The sequence below is a fragment of the Amphiprion ocellaris genome, chromosome 22, assembly GCF_022539595.1.
Source record: "Amphiprion ocellaris isolate individual 3 ecotype Okinawa chromosome 22, ASM2253959v1, whole genome shotgun sequence".
NCBI classification, from domain to species: Eukaryota; Metazoa; Chordata; class Actinopteri; family Pomacentridae; genus Amphiprion; species Amphiprion ocellaris.
The window spans coordinates 7,703,087-7,722,908 of record NC_072787.1 but is presented as its reverse complement, the minus strand read 5'-3'; the positions used below and the strand labels follow the sequence as shown (position 1 = coordinate 7,722,908).

The window sequence follows — 19,822 nt, the reverse complement described above, 5'->3', positions numbered from 1 at the left end:
AAATACATAGGATAGTATGAAAGCTTGCCGCACAGATAAACAGTTACCCTGCTACTTCTGGAATTGCCCCTGCTCCTCCTCTTGCACCACATGTTGCAGCCAAATCAGGCAGTCTCCTGTGACTATGAAACCTGAGGCGGGATGTGTAACACTTAAAAGACCAGATTGGCTCAAGATGCCCTTTCTCTGTCCTCTGCTTCCAGATCTGGTGTAGGTTTTACTGCAGTGTCTTGTTGAAAGGTCAGAGATGTCACTGTTCTCCCCCAGGGTCAGTTGACAGTTTACTAGCACCATACGAGGGGCCGGCCACCCATCCGAACGACTCCCTACAGTTCATCACAGTTCATTCTGGGTAATTGAATCACAACGGTGACCGTACGACCTCCTGACCTGCCTGACTGAGGAGCTATGGGGCAGAGAGAAATCCAGCTGAGAGGAGCAGGATGGAAAGATAGAAAGATAGCCTTTCTGCTAATCTAGCATGAACTAAAACGTCACAAGGGCGTACCCATTACTCTATATAGCCAGCCTACCCTTTCGCCACTCAGTCCTCCAGCAATACCTGTCAACTACATCACTAAGGGACCCTGGAACAAAGTCATCCACTCTGTTAAATGTCACGCCGAGTCTCCTCTCCACTCGCTAACTGTAAAGTGGCTTTTTCCAGGGCTGCGCTAAGATGCCAAACTGCAGGCTCAGCATGCAGCAAATGGTGCCCCTCCGCACAAAAGCACTTTAGAGTCCGGAAAAACACAGGCCGGGCTTACCACGGCACCTTTAAGCTGCCACTTTACAGAGGGGACTGTGTACTTTGGAGAGACCATAAAAGAATCAAGCCTTGGGGCATATGTACACAGCAGCACAAACACGCTTGTTTGGATGCTCTGTTGCTGTTGGGAACTTTTTTCTTTTCTCACTGTTTCACTCAAAAATGTCTCATAGTATTTACATGTCATGCAAACATGAGGACTGTCAGACACACACATGCTTCCATGACCTTCCGGACACCCACAGTGCAGGCTGTGTTTGCCTCCAGATGGACAAAACCTGGTCTGTTTGACAGGCTGATCAGCGATCAATGGTTACAGCCTGTCATGCTCCGGTCAAGCATGCCATCCCTCCCTTCCTTCCTTTTCTTGTCCCTCTCTTCTGGGCCCACCTCTCCCAGCTGCTCAAACTTGACAGCCTTTCCTAGTTCCATCCACCCCCTTTAACTCTTGTTTGTCAAGTCTTTTGTCATCCCTTGTCCTTTTATGACAAGTTGATGGGTGCCTGACATAAAACAGAGGCAACATTCATACAAGAATCCTCCCTGTAGTTGCTTCAGTGCTATATTAGCACCACAGTTTTTGCTGTAAATACCATCCACTTAACACTGATGTTGGGTATATTACCATATCATCAAAGGGTATAATTGCATGCTGGGAGACAGACTAAAGTACATGTAGCCGCGTAGTTTCCCTTTTGTTGAGCTCAAAGGAAACTTGGAACAGACCACAATTCAACTCAGCTGGCTCCTTTACTGAACTGGGATATTCCAAGTGCAGTAAATATGCAGGAGCAGTTTTTATGGCCCAGTCTCTGGTCAGGGAGATGCAAAAATCCACAACACTACTGTTATCATTTAGCTTCTTGCAAATAGTCCCATGTAGAGCTCGTGGCTGCAAACATATCCAGAAAGGTTGCTGGGGCTTCACAGTTGATTTCACTTTTTAACTTAGAGCTTAAAGGTGAAGCTATTACACCATCCCTGGCTGAAATGAAAGTTTTATCACATAAATGTTGAGAAATACCTTCTGTTTGGAGCCTTCTTTCAAAGTGATCCAGTCTTCTCCATTAGAGCTGACATCCACCTTGTAGGACTTGACAAAGTAAACCCTCCGGGTCTCCTGGGAAATGGCGCCCTGGGTACCGATGGCTGAAACGAACCGCAAGAACCCAAGGTCCACCTGAAGAGGGCAAAGAGAGAAGAGACAACTGAGAAAACACTGCTTTAAATGACTGCATTTTACAGAGAAAATTCTGCAGTAGCTGCTGCAAGCCTCTTTCCCTTCAGTTTTGAGGAGAATACTGATTAACTGAGCTACATAGAGCCAAATGTAACGTTCTTTGTGTGTTCAAGTGCATAAATAACTTCTGTAGAAAATATTTTCAATGCACACAGACTGTATTAATAATACAGAGACAATCTGGAGAGTAAAAAATACAGCTCTACCATCAGAATCACCTCTGGCCATAAGCTCATCAGCGGCTACCTGGAATTTAATAAACAGCAATGAAATGATATTCACATTAATGAAAGAGACAGTAGATGACAACTTAATTTCCTGAGATGGGAGACAAGAGCTTATTGGATAAAAGTGAATGTTGAATAGAATGGGGTCTGCAATCACATTATCAGAATCGGCCAGGAGGAAAGCGAGATACAGATTGAATATCAAATACTGTGCATTTAAAATATGCAGGGCTTTATAAAGTAATCATGAACTGCAGTACATTACTGCAGGGCTATTATATTTTCGCGGGGTCAGAGAGGCACATGTGTGAGCGTCTGGGTGCAAGTCATGTTCATGTATATATTTTCCAAAAATGTATTTGTGCTGTATTTAGAGATGATGCTGGGCAGAGTGAGTGGCTGCTTCACATCAGACCTGGAAAAAGAGCACAGTGTCTGTCTGCCAACCATCACGCCTGTTCACAAACGCCATCATCACTGCCAGGAATGAAAGAACACACGCAAAGTCCTTCTATATGTCACCCTGGCTTCTGTTCCTGTGACCCGAAATAGCCTTCAAACTGGCTTTTGATCATGTTAGCGCTGCTGTCTAACTTCACCGGGAAAGTACAGGTCTGGAGAAGATGTCAGCTGTTTCTAGTTCTGGGACTCGCACGCAATTTTTCAGCCACCAGAAATAACAAATGGGCTCCCTTTGACCACTGTGGAGGCTACTTAACCCCACGAACCATCCCTTCATCCATAACAGGAGCAAAAAGTGGGTGCGGTGCGAACCTGAAAAACTTTCAAAGAATTCCAACCCCTCAGTGTATAAGCAGCATGCTTAATTTTAACAAGCGTTAACACCATCTTTGACAGGCTGAGCTGACATTAATGAGGAGTAATGGTGTTGCGTGCAGACGCTGCTAAAACGTGACGGAGTGATGCAGGGAAGCCGGGGCGTTGGTGGAACAGGTCTCCAAGATCATGATGAGAGACGAGGCCTTTGATGTTGACGTGAGATGGGCTCGGGCTCTGATGCATGGCGACCAGAGTCTTGAGTAGATTACTGAATCGACTCAGAGGAGATCATCGGTATGTGCATGTGCAAGGGTGTGTAAGAAAGAGCGACAGCAGTGAAATCCTTCATGTGAGAGAGAGCAGACAGACACAGTAGTGTGCAAATATTTCAGAAAATCAAAGCCAGGGTTATCTGCCTGCGAAAATCTTAACAGAGCTCCAGCATCTTAAAACCAGACAGTCGGCTAGGTTTGGCTGCCAACCTCATATATAGCACCGTACCACACTTAATGATTAAGAGCAGGAAAGGAACATCTGCATGCCACGCTGGTCATTCCTGCTCCTCGAGTTCACTTCTAGAAGCAAAAAGACATAAACAGATGGGAGCAATAAAAGAGGTTCCACCAGGATATTCTCTCACTCTCTCTTGGCCACTCAAAGGATTTGGATGGATGGAGACTAACAAAAAAGACAGTCACATACAGAGACAGAATACTTGTGTTCCTGTCTACAGGCTCAAGGGGCTTTTACAGTAAGTCCCACATTTCTTTTGGGTCCACAAATAGCAACAAAATCAAATCCTGTCAGCTTTCGACAGTTCCCATTTAATAACGCAGGAGCTGACTTCCTCTCTGCTGGGTAAATGGCTGTGAATGCCAGGGCTGGATGGGGAAAGCATAGAGGATGGCAGCAAGGTCTGCACTGGCGTTCAATATATTAGACCAGGCAGGTCTTTAACATCTTCATTCAAATGGTCAGTCTGGTTTATTTCCAGTCTGGCCCACTGGCAAAGTGGCTTACTGTAAAGGCTTAACTAAAAATGGTCTAATAGGAAGACTTGGCCTTGGGATGCTTTCTCTGAAAGGAACTCATTAGGTGTAATGGAGAAGAAGAGCCTCTGGGAATGAAATGAGTGGCGGGGCTAATTGGGAACACTCATGGGTGCTCAGACTGAACAATATGAGGACATGAGCATGCTGAAATATGGTGCATTTGAAGAGCGTTGGACTGATATATGACCTTAATCAATATTCTAGTCCAAGTTTATTTTGTATTTTTTTGAAGGGTTCTGCCAGTTGATGGGTGTGGTTTAGCTTCCCATTTTCACATACTTTCATCACCTTGTGGTTCACTAGTTTGAAAGTTCCACAAACCACAGTGATGCTGAAGCAAATCATGTCATTGTGATTTTTTTGGGAAAGTTTTTGGCACAAAAGTTCAAATTCTAGGCAGCTTCAGTTTGAAAAAGGCATCCGGGTTAGTTGTCACAGGATTTGAGGAGGAGAAATGATGAAAGACAGCGGGAGGGCTGGAGAGAGAGGAAAGAGATGAGGATAAAGGAGAGAAAAGTCAAGGGGGGAAGGTGGGAAGGGGAAACAAGCCACTGACAGTGATGCCTTGCAAGATGTGAAGGACAGAAGCATGGGGTCTCCAGTGAAGAAGTGCACAGACTAGATCAATTTCACAGACAAGGGCTGATAACAGGGCCTGGGTAATGAGTGAAGCATGATTTATTAATGGCTGCTTGTTAGAGGCAGAAGAACGAGGCCGAGGCTGCGCTAACAGACTGAGGTTACATGGGTCAGGGAAAGAAGACGGGCTGCCAGGACGCTTGGATGTAAAGCACAGTCCATCCCACACCACAGAGACCACAGTGAAAACAAACAGGCTCAGATAATGATTACTAGTGGGACTCCTTTTATCCCAAAGCCAAAGACAGCACTTGCTGACCTATATACATAAACCAGTAACCAGTATTTAGAAATCACAAGGAGTCCACAGTGTATCCTGAGTAAATATATCACTCACAGATGATAAACTATTTGTCATCTAGACCTGAAAGGCTGAATCATGCCTAATGGGTGATGTAATCACTCTGTGGAAAGGTGTGAATTATGCCCGCATCTATAGAGACGCACTGCATTTTGAGACTGTTGATCTAACAGAACAGGTATTTCCTCCACATTTACCATATTGTTGTTTCTCCTATGAGAGTGTTTGGACTCAGGCCCACCTATAGACAAATGACACTATACATTCTGGGCATGCTGGTGCACAATAACTCATATCTGGAGGGACACACAACCTGAGCCATAAACATGCCAGGCTGGGTAAGAAATCACCCAGGCTTCTCAGAATCTTTCCATAAAGCAGTGGCAGGCTGATATGTGGGCAAGACTTCAATGTGTCCTTGTCTCCCAGGAGTTTTTTCCTGCTCCAAAATATGCTTGACTAGTTGTGTATGTGTGTGTGTGTGAGAGTGTGTGTTGTGGGTGTTTTCTACCTTCCAGTTGTGCGGCAAACTGATGACTTAAAGCCCCTTGCCTCACAACAACAGCCAGTGTGAACGGCTCCAGTGGTTTCACAAACTAATGAAACCAGAAAGGCAGAAAAAGAATTAGTCATGCTCAGGCTTGTAACATCAGCCAGTTAAAGCCTGGTGTGTGTGCAGTTATATCGACATACTGAAATCCACTTCGGGGGGGGGGGCTCAGTAGGGGCTCATATATATAAATATATATATGGCTTTAGGAATAAATGATGGTAAATATTAGACAGTGTATTTATGTGTTTATGCATGTTTGTACAAGTTTAGTTTCAAAATCATTGCTCAGAGTATTGTCTTTGCGCTCTATGACTCAGATGTCCAGCAAGGCCACATGATATGTAATTGAAGCTAAAGCCTCGTCAGTGTTGTGTGGGTGCAGCAAGCAGACATGCAGTTTATATGGCCGGGGAAGGGAAACAGTTCAAGAAACAGTACAGGCTCAAAAGCTCTATCTCTGGCTGCTTGATTGGCTTATAATTGAGTTGCCAAGGAGTTGCATGCAGCAATCTGCACTCTGTGAGAAGAAGAACCAGAGACTTTTGTTTTAAATCCATTTCTCTGCTTTCCCAACAGAAGGGGAAAAATAGCTGTGTGTGTGGGCTGCTGACTGAATAACCGAGGCCTCTGGGGAATGAGTTTATTCGTTTTCCCCCACCAAAAACAACAACAAGAGAAATGCTGAGGGTGAGAAGGAAGGGAGAACTCCTCTGTGTTCCAAAGTCAAAGAGCAGCTGGTAGACATAGACAGATGCTCTAGGTCCAGGAAACAATCTCTGGAAATGCTTTATGGATCTCAAAGGATGGTATCGTCAGAAGTCATAAAGTAGATGCAAAGCCTCAAGTCACCTGCTTTTTTTTTTTTTTTTGCATACAAATTCTGACAAGGCTCTTCCTTGTATGGTAATGACAGAAAGCTGACATTTTTGTGAACTGACAAACACACAGCTACTTTGACATGCAGCTAGAGATGCATTTCTATCCCCAGATGTCATATATAAAGCAACTTTCAACAATTTGCATCCTAATTTCACCTACAGTTACTTTGGGGTTGGTAGCGGAAGCTTTTAGGAATAGCTCCATTACCTGAAGTGTAATTAATTCTCTTTTCATGAAAATTGTATTACTCAAATGCTCCAGGACCTGTGAGCTCCACTTATGACCTTCCATTTATCACAATATTCACCTGACAGGAATTACAGTTTATTTTTAGCACCTCGACACCTCTTTGGTGGCATTAAATTATGCATGTCTTCCCATGCACAGATCATCTATGTTCCTGACAAAGAGGGATGTATAGGTAAGACAACAGCAAGAATAAAATCAAAGGTTGTGTGATTTGTGGTGTTGTAGTCAGCTACATGCGTACTGTTTGTTGATTAAAGGTTTTGGTCTCAGCTGTTGGAGGAAGTCTGGTTTTAAAGTTTGTGAATCATCTTTAAGACTCTAACTCCAGGGTCATTCCAATCCTTGCCACACACATATGACTAACGCTCTGAGTAATGATTATGAAACCAAGACACGCTGATAGGGCCGGAAAGGAAGGCGACTTGAAGGTATGTCACGTCTGGAATCCGCCTGATGATCCTATCCCTGGATATACAGCTGCACATGATCATTTAGTGATGATGACTGACTGCAGGGCTTTCAGGCACTTCTCTGCTCTGTAATGCAGACACTGAAAATGACACTGATTACGGCTGAGCTGAGTTTTTGTATCTGGGTACTTATGCCGCGCTGTTTCATTTCATTACATCATGCCATCCCGCATGTTTCGATTTCTAGTCCCACTTTTGGGCTACTCCAAACGAGTGTGGGTCTCTATCCTCTCATTGATTTTCCAATTGAGAGCGAGGCCCAGAAGCAGCGAGGCTCAGACAGCATCCATTGTTTCCATTTGTACGGCATGATGATGATCTCACCGGCAGCCGCATGCCAGCCTACGCTCCTCTGCTCTCGCTAGACTTCATCAGCCGAGAAGCTGCTGTTAATTACTAGTCCATATTCTAATTACTCATCACCCAGCATGGTAGTAAGCCCTGGAACCGGGACAGAAGCGAAGAGAGAGAGACGATAGCAAGGAAGGGGGCATTTTTTGGAAATCATTGACCTGAGGTAATTGAAAGCACATTTGGATGAGAAGGAAAACAGGATATGGCAGAAGGCGCTGGTTTAGCATCTGACCTGGTGGCCAGGACTGCAGTTTCATCAAGGAAGAGTGCAATTAGTGGTTGTTTGGTTGGTCAAGTGGTGGAACTCAACCTGTGATCCAGCCAGGACTCACAGAACTGTCTGTCTTATAGATATGCAAGACACACAGCCCACACAGGTCATGCCCTCATGTTTCAGCCTCCCACATCAAGTTGCTCTGTAAATGGCTGACTTTACCTCGAGATTAATATCACATATTGGAGATAGAGATGCATACTGTGTCAACAAACACAGATACACTCAAGGTTACTGCTTTCATCTGTCAGAAAGGTGAGATTAAAGCATTTCCCACAAAACAAGAGTTAAAAGACTCATTATCTCCTGCTATGATTAAACAATTTAGATGATCAGAGACACATAGAGGCTAATAAATACATAAATACTGATGAAGCAGTCAGGGATAATGCATCCTGGCAAGAAGACTGAGGAAAACGGCAAGAGCTGATGCAGCTAAATTATAGATATGGAGAGCAAGCTCAAACTCATGAGGATGAAAAACTCCAGCCTGCTCTATGGGATGACATGTACTGTATATTGCCATTATGAGATGCTCAACAGAGAGGCTTTCAGGTATTGACAGTTGGGTTCTTTCCAAGACTGTGTAAATTATTCATGTTGTGTGTACGTGCAATCAATGGCAGCTGTCTGACATAGATTCAGTCAGTCTTTTATTGTGTCATTCGGATGTTCTAGTGGCTCTTGGTGGCCATCAGATGCTTCCTATTTGACAAAGACACACTATATGAAATTCTTAGCAATTTCCGTGACATCGGTCCATAAACATACAACACCTTCCCCTCCAAGACAAATGTGTTGCACAGATGCAGGTATTTCCTCGCCAGTGTTGTGTCAGTTCATAAAGCAAGGAGCAGCCCATTGACTGGGTAGTCTGCTGGTTTACACTCATTAATTTTTGCTGCAACCCACCGTTGTTCATACTGTTAAGCTTCAGAGAAAGACATGGGTCACACAGGCAGATAATATTCACAAGTCTCCCTCTATACCTTGATGTAGATCTGTAAACCTAGAGAGGAGGGACGAAGGAGAAAGAGTGGAGCGATTAGGAATAGATCTGAAAGGAACAAAGAAAAAAATGAAATGAAGGCCTGTTTTGAGGGATTATCGCCTCTTTCTTTACTCCCTCCTCCAGCCGCAAACCCCCTCAAAGGACATCTGTCCATCTCTGTGTACACCAAAAGGCTGATTAATGACCTGACTAACCCAGCACTCGATGCTGAACCACACCACACCAATCTAATTACCCGGTGAAGAGCGCACAGACTCGAGCATCTTGCCCTCCTTCCCTTCATGCATCAGAATGAGGCAGCATTAAAATGGATGACAAATCTGGATTATGTTCGGCAAAGAAGAAGGAAAGCAGAGCGAAGGAAAATGCCCAGGAATCAAAGGCCGCCTGTCATGAATAATAAAACTGTCTGCCTCAAACTGCAGTCAGGGAATGATAAATGAAATAAATAATGAATTGATTACTATGCATCTGACTGCACACTGAGATGATTTGTACGTGCCGCGAGGGGGCCTGAGCTTGTTGCAACACCATGGACAGGCTTAATGAAAGAGGAATGAAGAATTCTGCTCTTTTAATACCACTTGTGATAATTGGACTTCTGCTCAGAGTGCTCGGCACAAGTGCATCGCACTCCTTAGAAAACATAAATTACGTGGCAACCACAGAGTTGGCTCATTTACTGCATTTGAAATTGGAAATTAGAAGAGTCTCATTCAGTGTTTTCATCTGATTAGTATTGGGAAATCAGCACGCCCATTAGAGCACATCCCCTTTCAAATCCAGATTTTTACTGCCAAATCAAATCCTCAATATGATCAATAATATAACAGAGAGACTCTAGAGTGGCAACAAATCATTGTGATTACTTGTAATTTCCGCTGACAAAAAGGCAAAGTGGGGCAGGGCAGACTTCACATCAATGCTGTTACACTTAACCCACACATCAGACTATGAACAATGGATTGTCCTTTGCAGGACACAAAGACTTTCATACAACAGACTGTGGAACTGCTGGAGGAGGTGGTAAGGCAGGCCACGATTCTTTCTGATCCACTCAGACACATGCTGGGGTCCTCTGCAGGACAATATGGACCCTGCCAGACCCTCCTACTCACCCACAAAGCCAAGAACAAACACATGGACACACACAAGCATGGGAGAACACACATAAACCTGCACACATACTCAGTCACATACTGATTAAATTAGTCTGAAGGAGCTACAGGGGCCCCCGGGACAATATTTTCATTGCAATAATAAAGGAAAAGCTTGCTTATGGCCCTCCCCAAGCAAATATTTGGCTTTGGGTCAGCTCTATTATTCATCCCCTGAGGAATATGCTGGGGCCAAACTTTTCAGCAATGAAGCAAAGACTGTAGAAAACGAGTAGAAAAAGAAAAACAGTCTGAGCATTTACAAGGCCTGGAGGCTTTCGGTTAATAAATCAAACACGTTCCAAAAGCATCTAGGTAGTGCTGTGGCAGGTGTGTCACTGGGGGGTTTGTGCTGTGAGTAGACTTGGGATATGTGACTTATCCCCATCTAGGGAAGGAGGAACTAAATCCTTAATCTTCCCACATAAAGTTCCCTTGGTGGGTGATGATCGCTTTGTGCAGATAAGCCGACAGACAGAAATATATGACAGAGTCTGTTTGTGTGTTTGAGTGTGTGTGTGTGTGTGTGTGTGTGTGTGTGTGTGTGAAGCTAGGCAGGATGCCTGGACTAAATCCCAGCATCCCTAGAGGCAGTCTCTGTTATCAAGGAAAAGGAAAGTTATCAGGTAGACAGGAAGACAGAAGGAGCGAGAGACAGAGACAGATAGGTAGACAGTGACAGAGAGAGTGGACACAGGCAATTTTGGTGAGGTGTGGACTCCACCACCCGGAGGTCCATCAGGACGGCTGACATTCATCACCGAAATTGTGGGGTGTTATAGAGAAACTGCACCTCCAGAGACTGAAGGACAAACACAGAACACACCTACTGTGTTCAAGCAGGCAGCAGTCACTTCTGATACACCCTCAGACGGTGACTTACCTCTAAAAACATTCTGCAGACAGTTGGGGAATTCTTCTGCACTGCCGTGTTTGACTTTTCAGATATTATTTACCTCTCTTGTGCAGCTGAAACTACCTTTCAGGTAGCAATTATCTGTGGTGTATAAAGAATTTCCTCTGGATGACATTAAAAACGCACCTGTATCCACTCCTTGTTTGAGTCCTCTGCCGGTGTCCACGCATTTTCATAGTAGTTGAGTCTGGAGCGCTCTGGGGACCAGCTGGGGTTGTACTGGGATGAAGCCATGATTTGGTCTGATGTTATCTCTCCTGATTCCATTCCCAAAGGGTCGCTACAGTCAAAGTCTGAACAGGGAGGAAGCAGGGAAAAAAAGACAGATAGAGGAGGATGAAAAGGGAGAAAGTAAAAGATATTTAGTTGGATTCAGAGCAGGCACAATGTACCCAGCATGTGCTTTCAGTGTCCCCCAGAATCAGAGCTCATCTCTGGGGAGGAGGCCACCACACGACAGGCACTCAGCGCTGCTGGCCGGAAAAGAACAGCACATCAGCAATGCCTCAGTAAATCCTTTCTGTTATATCTGTCATATCCTTTCTCTCTCTCTCTCACTAGTTTCTAATGGAAGCAGGATGGAAGTCTTCCACATTAAGACGTAAAAATGTCTTCATAAAACATTCAGTGTGGGCTAAGTTTATGCTCGTATTAGGCATTAGAGTGACTTTCACTCCAGTTATTTTTTCCACTGACTGGATCCATTTCCCTCACCTCCCTGTGGGCAGTTTATCTTTTTTGCACACAGTAACTATTTTCCTCTCTTTGGTCTCTTGGGGGAGTTTAGGTGTCTTTAGGATCTGTATTTAGGGGCCATATATCACACTCGGGGCCAAACCACCAATGGCAGGAGGTGGCTTCCCTTGTTTGTGTTGACATGGGGCAGCCGTTTTGAGGCATCCGGGGCTCTGCGACTAAAGACTAAGAAAATGACCTTTTGATCCAGGCAGGGGCTGTATAACGTCACCACAACAACATGAAGGTATGCGAAGGCACACTTTCACACATTCATGTAGACAGTTCTTCTCATTACTATTTTTTGGTGAAGTTGGCAAGTGTGCTTCTTTACGAGCAAGGTTACCACTGCCAAAAATATGAAACCCTTTGCCCAAAAATGCAATCATGTGCTTATGTGTACGTTCACACACACAGAGGGCTCAGGACGTAGAGCAGTGTGGAACTGCTATGTGGCTGCTGCCTAAGAGCTAACACAGATGGTCTCCCCATCTGCCACACTGCGAACACACCTCAGTCACTGGGTCAGTGTGTGTGTTTGTGCTTTACAGTGTCAACGTGCAGTCGCATATGCGTGTGCTCGCACACACAAGTACGTCGGAGTCTCTGCGTGAGGCTGAGAAAACTGTCTGGCACCTCTCCACTCTCATTCTCAGCCCTCTTTGAGGAGACTGCCTGTTCTTGTCAAACTTTTGTACTCAGACCCACATTATCTAGATTAGTGACCATGATCAACAAAAGAGGCGTTTATTTGCTGCTAAGCATGTTATCTGATCATGTGGGTTACTGAACAAAGCAGGGTTGATGGCAGAGAAAATAGTGAGGGTGGACTGAGGGAAAGGGAGCAAAAGAAACCGGCGAAGAACAAAAGACAAGGCCTCTTTTCAGCACCTTATCACCTCTCATCAGTAGCTTTCAGCTAGAGTGTACCCTTCCCTTTCCCCTTGCCATGTAGAAGCGAGAAAATCTGCCGTGTATTATGCATAAGGGGATTATGAATGATTTAAGTGGTACAAGCTTGGAAAAGCAAAGACAAAGTTTGGAGATTTTTTTTTTTTTAAATCTTGGATGCGTCTCAGTTGGTGATGTAAGACCAAGAAACTCACTTCTAAATGAGGGTATTTACTGATCACAGGTCAGATATTTCACCATGCCTCTTAATGGTGAACGTGAAAAGTTGATTTACGTAATCTGATCTTAGATGTGTGATTAAAACGACTCAAGTAACTCGGAGGAATCTAAGGAGAAATGACATCAGCACTCATCGCTGCGCTCATTACTTCGAGGCGGGGTGGTTTCGTTTGTTGTGTGTGTGTACATGTGTGTGTACACAGTGTCTGTCTTCCCTTTGGGCAAGACAAAATCCTTTTTGGAGATGATTAGTAGATTTGGCTGAATGTCATCCATCTCTATTCAAAGACTGACTGCGTGTGTGTGTGTATATGGGGTGGTCTAGCCGCTGGACAGATTTATGACTTCAACCAGAGCTCGTCTTCCTTAATGAAATGTTTAGATGGAGCGTTTTGCAAAATGGGGTCAGGGGGGTCGAGTCCCGTGACAACCACGGAGCATGTAAAAGCCCTGGGGGTGTGTGTAAGTGTGTGTCCAGGGTGGTTTCTGGTGGGGAGGCAGGTTTTTGGAACCTCTCAGGGCCCATTGTGTGTAAACTTAGGTCTTGTAAACCACGGGAGGTAGACTTGTACCCTGTTACACATTTCCCAAGTGAAGAAGCAGGAGGTGTTTATTTAATAACTCCTAAGCTCTGTTTAACAAGTGGGAATTTGTCTTAATAGGACCATGTGTACCTTCAGGAGCAGACAGGATCTGCCTCTTACTCTCAGTAATACTCCTCTGGTGATTACTTTCATGGCCTTTAATTCTTTTACAGGCTCATCTAAGTGGTCTTTCACTGAACAAATCTCTCCGGATTGTTAATTTCTACCTTATTTATAACACTTTTGGACGTAGGTTCTTTGGCTACCTGTAATTCTACTTCCCTAAAATCCCCATCTGTTTAATTTTTAGTGTTTTAATGACAGCTCACCTTCTGGAACGGTCCTTTCAATGACAGTGAAGTTGGCAGAAAAGCCTTCTTTTGCAATGGCGCTGTCCGTGTTGATTGTCAGTGCCAGGATGCCTGTGTAGGAGATGATTCGGCCTGGGGTGTTCTGCCCACAGTACCTCCCGATGTATGGACCCACTGGTGATTAGAAAGGAGAGAAAAACACAAATATTGTTCCTCTGGTTAGACTTGGGTTAACTCAATATTTGTTTGTTTGCCAACTACCAACTCCCCCCTGTGGAGGTGTGAAAACTAGTGTGTCAGTGAGGTATGGCACCGGCTGCATTTCGTCCCCCCCACCCCTGACCCCATAAAGATGCGTGAGAAAAGACTCCCAACATTCCATGCCTGCTCGCCTGGTGGACACAAAGCGGAAGAGGGACCTGTAGTGTGGGGCAGGTCACCGTCTCTGTCTGTTTGCTGGCTGTAAATACCTCAAACCTTCTGTACCCACACTCATTTTCTTAGACTTGAAGCGGACACAGGCACGGCCTAGTGGGTCTTGTGAAGGAGATCAAACAACTAAAGACTGGACAGAGACAATAGGGGAGCATTAAAAGACTGAAAGCAATAAAAGAAGAAGAGGGACACGTTCCACTGAGCAGACTGAGTCAAATGGGGAAACGGGAATAAGTTGGAGGGAGGAGGGACGTTAGGGGGAGACAGAGATGTGTGAGGAAAGAGTGATGGGGTAACGAGGGGGGGTGCAGGAGAGCAAGGGAGCACAATGACCTTGCCCCACGCCTCTGATGTGTGCTATGATCCATGCACATTTGTGAGTGTGTGTTCCTGTTGGTGTGTGGGGACCTGCAGCTTATCTGTGATTAGTAACGCTGTGATCAGCGGCGAGTGACAGTCCTGCCTCCCTGCGGCCTCCTGTCATCCAAAACATGCCACTTCCAGCACAGCTCCTACATGAAAGGCAAAGGCCAGGCCACAGGGACTTATGGGGCAGCGGTGTGACGGCTCATATTAATCTTCATAAACCAGGTGCCTGCTGTATGAATCTATGTGCGCTTTTAAACCTACTAAGTCCTGAGGTGAACAAAAAAATGCCATCTCTTGGATTATCTGCATGACTCCCCAGCGCTATGAAATTTTAAAGAACTGCGCTATGAACTCCTGCCTCCTTGTTCCATGGGGAAGAGAGGCAAGAGAGTGGAGGTTCTTCTTCCACAGCGCTTGTCCAGTGAGGTGTACTCTAAGAGGTGAGTGGTACTGGGAGGTGCGACTCCCCGGCTGCTTTACGGAGGCCAGCATTTGCCTGGACATCTCCCACCTCTGCACACCCTGCTGGCTAGCATGCCTCCAGCCTTCTGTGCTAATGCACTATCGATCCAGCAGGTACCACAGGAACCGCCTGGCAAGAGGCGACACACTATTTTCTTCCTGTGGCTTATTTTTATACAGGACCGTCTGTCACACACAACAACACTTGAAGGGTTTGATGCCACATGAGTCCAAAGTGGCAGCGTCCAGTTTCTGCCCTGAACAGGCTCAGTGTTAGACAAAAGAAATTGTTGCTCATCTCATTCTGCTTCTTTTGTGCCACACTTCCAGCTGAGTGAACTGAGATATCTCTGAATCTTAATAAGTTGGAAGTAATATAGGAAATCTGTGCTTTTGAAACACCTGAGGTCTTTTGTAAGAAAAAAAAGAATAATTAAAAGGTGATAATAATGTGACATATTCTCAGCTCTCTAAGTCTTTGTGAATCTCCTTAATCAACACAAATCTTAAAAATGAAACATGTTTCACCTCAAGGGGAAAGCATACAAATTAGCGACAAAAATACTTTGTGGAATCAAAGGTCAACTTCGAAAAATTAACATCTTCAGAGACTTGAGCTCAGAGAAAACTGAACTTTAAGTAAACTCACTTGAAAAGGGGCTGTGATTTACACTTCAACCTTATCACCTGGAATGCAACAGCAGAGAATACCGATGCGCACCAGTTTGAACACTACCAGATAAAATTCTTTCAATTGTCAGCCGCTGATGGGTGGGAAACGCTTTCATCTTGTCTGCACCCCGTGTTGGAATAGCCAGGAGAAAAACTGAAAACTTCAAGAGATGATTTTGCTCACTGAGTTCAAAGCCTCATCTCAGGCTATGGAAGCATTGCTTTGAACACTGCTCACCCTCTCTCACTCTGTCGCTCACCTGCTGATTTTTTAGATGGATGGATTTTGAGGATGCCATTCTAAGGCAATATTTGAATCTGTGTCTGAATTTACACCTTTGACAAATCCTGCAACTAGGAGATGCTGGCTACTATGGGAGTAAACTGGTTCAGTTCAAGTGTAATGAGCAAGTTTTTGTCTTGGGTGGGAAACACAAGAATCTTAGAGAGGAAATTCCTTTTATAGAAATTTCCTGCAAGACCGGACTGTGTTCTTTATGCGTCAGGGCACAGAGAAACACCAACTTAAACACCACAGCCGAGATTAGACCTTGAACTCCCAAATGTATGGGCACCAACCAATTGTCCCACACAATGCAGCCTGGGACTGGGAAGTGAAGGGTGGGAGGCTCTTCTGATCAGGAAATGTTTGGCATTGAGCGATGATGAAGCATTACACTCATGATGAGTGTTGGAAACCCCTGCCAAGTCTGGTTAAGGCAGTTAGCCCACTGGCCCAGATAATGTCATCGTATTGTGTAAAACTGTTCATTTCCTCTGGAAAAGCAGTGAGAAGTGAAGTTGAAACCCACCACTCCCCCCACACACATTCTCCCTTTCCCATGGCAGGATAACAGATCTTTAAGCAGTGAGATATTACACATTTTCCCATCTTTGTTGTGCTGGTGTTGAAACAGTCAGTCTTTTGTGTTCTACACTGTTAGTCATTTTAATGATTACTTATTAATAGCAGTGATATTCTTTCAGTCTTTTCTGAAATAAAAAAAACACACCGTGCTAATACTAGCAGAGAAAAGTAGTGAATGATTATATTAGAGTAGCTGAATAAGATTAGCAATAAAACCAGAGAAATGTGTAACTGAAGCACAAGTAGAGTCACAAAGAGCAGATTAACTCAGAAAGAACAGTAACACAACTCTCTCTTCAATTCTCCTTCAGTGAAAATCAAGTTCTTTACCTTGTTAACATGTTCATATAGTGTTTTTTTTTATGTTACAGCATGCATTGTGACAAGTACCCAAAGCCAAGGTTGACTATTTCCACCTCAAAACTGCACTTTACAGAAGACAGTCTCAAAAATAAAATACAGATTCAGACTTATGCGGTTTCATATGTAACAAACCTAAAGAACCAATCCTGTCAACTTGCAGGGTGGGACTTTCTATATCATTGGTTATTAAAAACTTGACATTTTTTGGCTTAAAGTAGTTATGACAGTTACAGAGGGAGGGGGTGGTTGGAGAGAGAGAGGCAGGAAATTCATAGATTCACACAATCCAGTAAAAGAAAACAATGTAGAGTTACATCTAAACAATTCTAGGACAGAAATTGATTATTTTCTTGGTAAAAACTTCTAATATGTAACTGTGCTACATAGATTTGAGTTTTTGAGCTTAAATCAACGACTTTAAGTTTGCTAATGTCAGTTTCCCATCAAACATTACTACTAATATTACATTAAGTAGCCGGAGAAACCCGTGAGTGTACTCAATAAAGAATGGCCCACTTTATTGTTAAATGAACTTTTCATTAACAGCAGAAAGATTGTTAAAATTCCTCTCCTGGCATTGATTAAACTCCTTCAACCTCATCTCTGTTCATCAGATTTGCATATTTAAAAGTTTTTTGGCGGTGAAAACATCCTGTGATGCTTTGAAATGGCTTAAATGCAAGTGTACACCTCTGCTTCCTTTTGTATTCACAGATCTATGATTATGCAAATTGACCTCTTTCTCCATATATCCCTCTGCTGGAGTTTGAGCATAACTCTCCGCTATACAACTCTGCTTAAACTCTGTGAAACTACTTAGGGCTACACAATGACACGTTGTAAATTCAAATTAATTTACCCATACGTGTTTGAGGCTGACTTTGCAAGTTGACAGGATTAGTTCTTTAGGGTTTGTTAGGTCTGAAACCTCGAAAGTCTGACTCCATGTTTTTGAGATGGTCACTGGTAGACTACATTTTCAAGGTGGAAATGCTCAGTCACTGTACTGACTGCCTGTTTTGCTAATATGTCTTCTAGCATATAAAAAACACCATATGGACATGTTAACAAGGTAAAGAACTTTTCATCTTAGGAGGTCTTTACTGTTTGTTGCATCGTCTCACTTTACGTCACATGTAAAAGAGAGAATCAGAGAGGTCAGTCTTAAGTTGTAATGTTTGCTTTTTGCTCACCTCCAGGGAAGCCGTCCCAGATCTCCAGCCGGTCGTAGCGGCAGAACACACCAGTGGGGGGCGTCGTGTCGGGCTCCAGTTCGAAGCTCTCAAACTCCAAAATGATTTCAGACATCTTTGGGGCAAAGATCATGAAAGTGCAGTCCAGGTTGTTTGGATATTTCTCAGGGAACCCGGGCGACTTTATGACACCGCTGTTAGAGGTGAAGTTCCTGGAGCACTCGGGTCCTGCAGGAAGAACAAAAAGAGGAAACGAGATGGAAGTGAGAAGATCAGACACAAAGGAAACAAAAGAAAGGGTGGAGGTATTTCATTTGAATGACCGCTGCTTAAGTGATGTGTTTTGGGTTTCTTTATGTGGTGGGTATTGAGATGCTCTGCTGCCCAGCTGCTCTATTGACAGGAGGACAGTTTACAGCCTGCAGCTGAGAGACCACCTTGATAGTTCTTGTCTTCAATAGAAGCTACATCTGGATCTCTCAACTCTCCTCTGTGTTGCATTTTTCCCCTTATGGGAACAAACATCACACTCCATCACTGTGTGTGTGTTACATATGAGACTCCTGAGACATCTGGACCGAGAATAGTAAACATTAGTGAAAGGCTTCAATCACCAGAATCGGGGAGCGATGAATAAACAGCTTGATTCGCGCTGCACAAACCTCTCACACACGTCCTCATCAGGACATGTCTGCGAAACATATGAGAGGTGCTCAGCCAAAATTACAGCGTCAGTGATGGAAGGCGAGGGCAATGACTGTGCATACATCAGCACTTACAGGCACACTTAAACACACAGTTTTACACAGGGGAAAGTCAAAATATTTATGCACAGCTCCCCGAGGAGCTGCCTTTCAGCTGATGAGGAGCATTAACACATTTCCCAAGTTAGCTACTTCATACAGCATCGAGAGCACGAGATTAGGATTTGAGAATGATTGACATGAGATAAAAAATGATGTAAGCAGCTGCCGGAAAACTTTAAAGAGCACGACGGCGAGAAAGACAGTAAGACGTATTCACTATGCAGGCACAAGCACTGGTCCAGAGTGGGCTTCACACAAACATACCATCAGGAAAAAAGAGAACTACTGTCATTCAGGGCAATTATTTGGAGCCATTAGTGGCAGAAATGTACCCAGGATAACATCATTTTCATGCTAGGCTGGCAGCTGGCATGATGGGTGCAGATGGGGCCAATCGAAACCAAAATTGCAGGGAGTTATCGCTAGATAAGCTAGATCACTTAAATGAATGTGGCAAACTGCTTTTTTCTATCGTCACTCAGGCATCTTGCTGGGCCCCTAATTGAAGACCATCAGGCCCACTTGAGCCTGTCCACCGGCGGACTGAGTGAAGGGACCGAGAGCCATGTGGATTTCCTTCCTCCCCAAGTTGAAAGCCATGGTGAGCGGTGTTTTGCCTCGAAACAGAGTTGACATTTAGTGCGGCAGCTAAAATGTGGCTTTCGAGAACAGTAGGCGCCATTAATTTCACAGCTTCCCCTCGTATTTACCTCTGGAAAATGGAGAGATTTTGTCGTCGGAGAGAGAGCGAGTGAGTTTCCCAGGATGAGAGGGTTGCTGGATGCTGCAGTTCTGTTCTTTGGGAGAAATGTCAGACAGTTTTTTTTTTTTGCTGGGGGAAAAAAAATCTACAGATGCAAGCCACTTCTTTGAAAAAAGGTGGCTGTGGTGCCTGAGTGCTCTAGACAGCTGCAGCATCCAAAGTGCAATTCAGGTCAGTGTGTTGAATTTCCTGTGGATATTGGCTCAGAATTCCACTCTCCATCCATTTCATCAGCCTCCACCATGACCCTTATCTCAG

General features: G+C 44.3%; 1 protein-coding gene across 5 annotated transcripts in view; it reads right to left on the bottom strand.

Annotated features, from left to right (window-relative positions):
• Positions 1-19,822, bottom strand: part of nrp1a (neuropilin 1a) — a 60,148-nt gene that overhangs the window by 13,078 nt on the left and 27,248 nt on the right. For all 5 annotated transcript variants that reach the window (XM_055007168.1, XM_055007167.1, XM_055007169.1 and 2 more), the window contains exons 5-8: positions 17,996-18,223; positions 13,652-13,807; positions 10,999-11,165; positions 1,794-1,949 (exon numbers count right to left, since the gene is read on the bottom strand). In XM_055007168.1, coding sequence (XP_054863143.1) covers positions 1,794-1,949; positions 10,999-11,165; positions 13,652-13,807; positions 17,996-18,223 — 707 coding nt within the window. The remainder of the gene's footprint in view (positions 1-1,793; positions 1,950-10,998; positions 11,166-13,651; positions 13,808-17,995; positions 18,224-19,822) is intronic.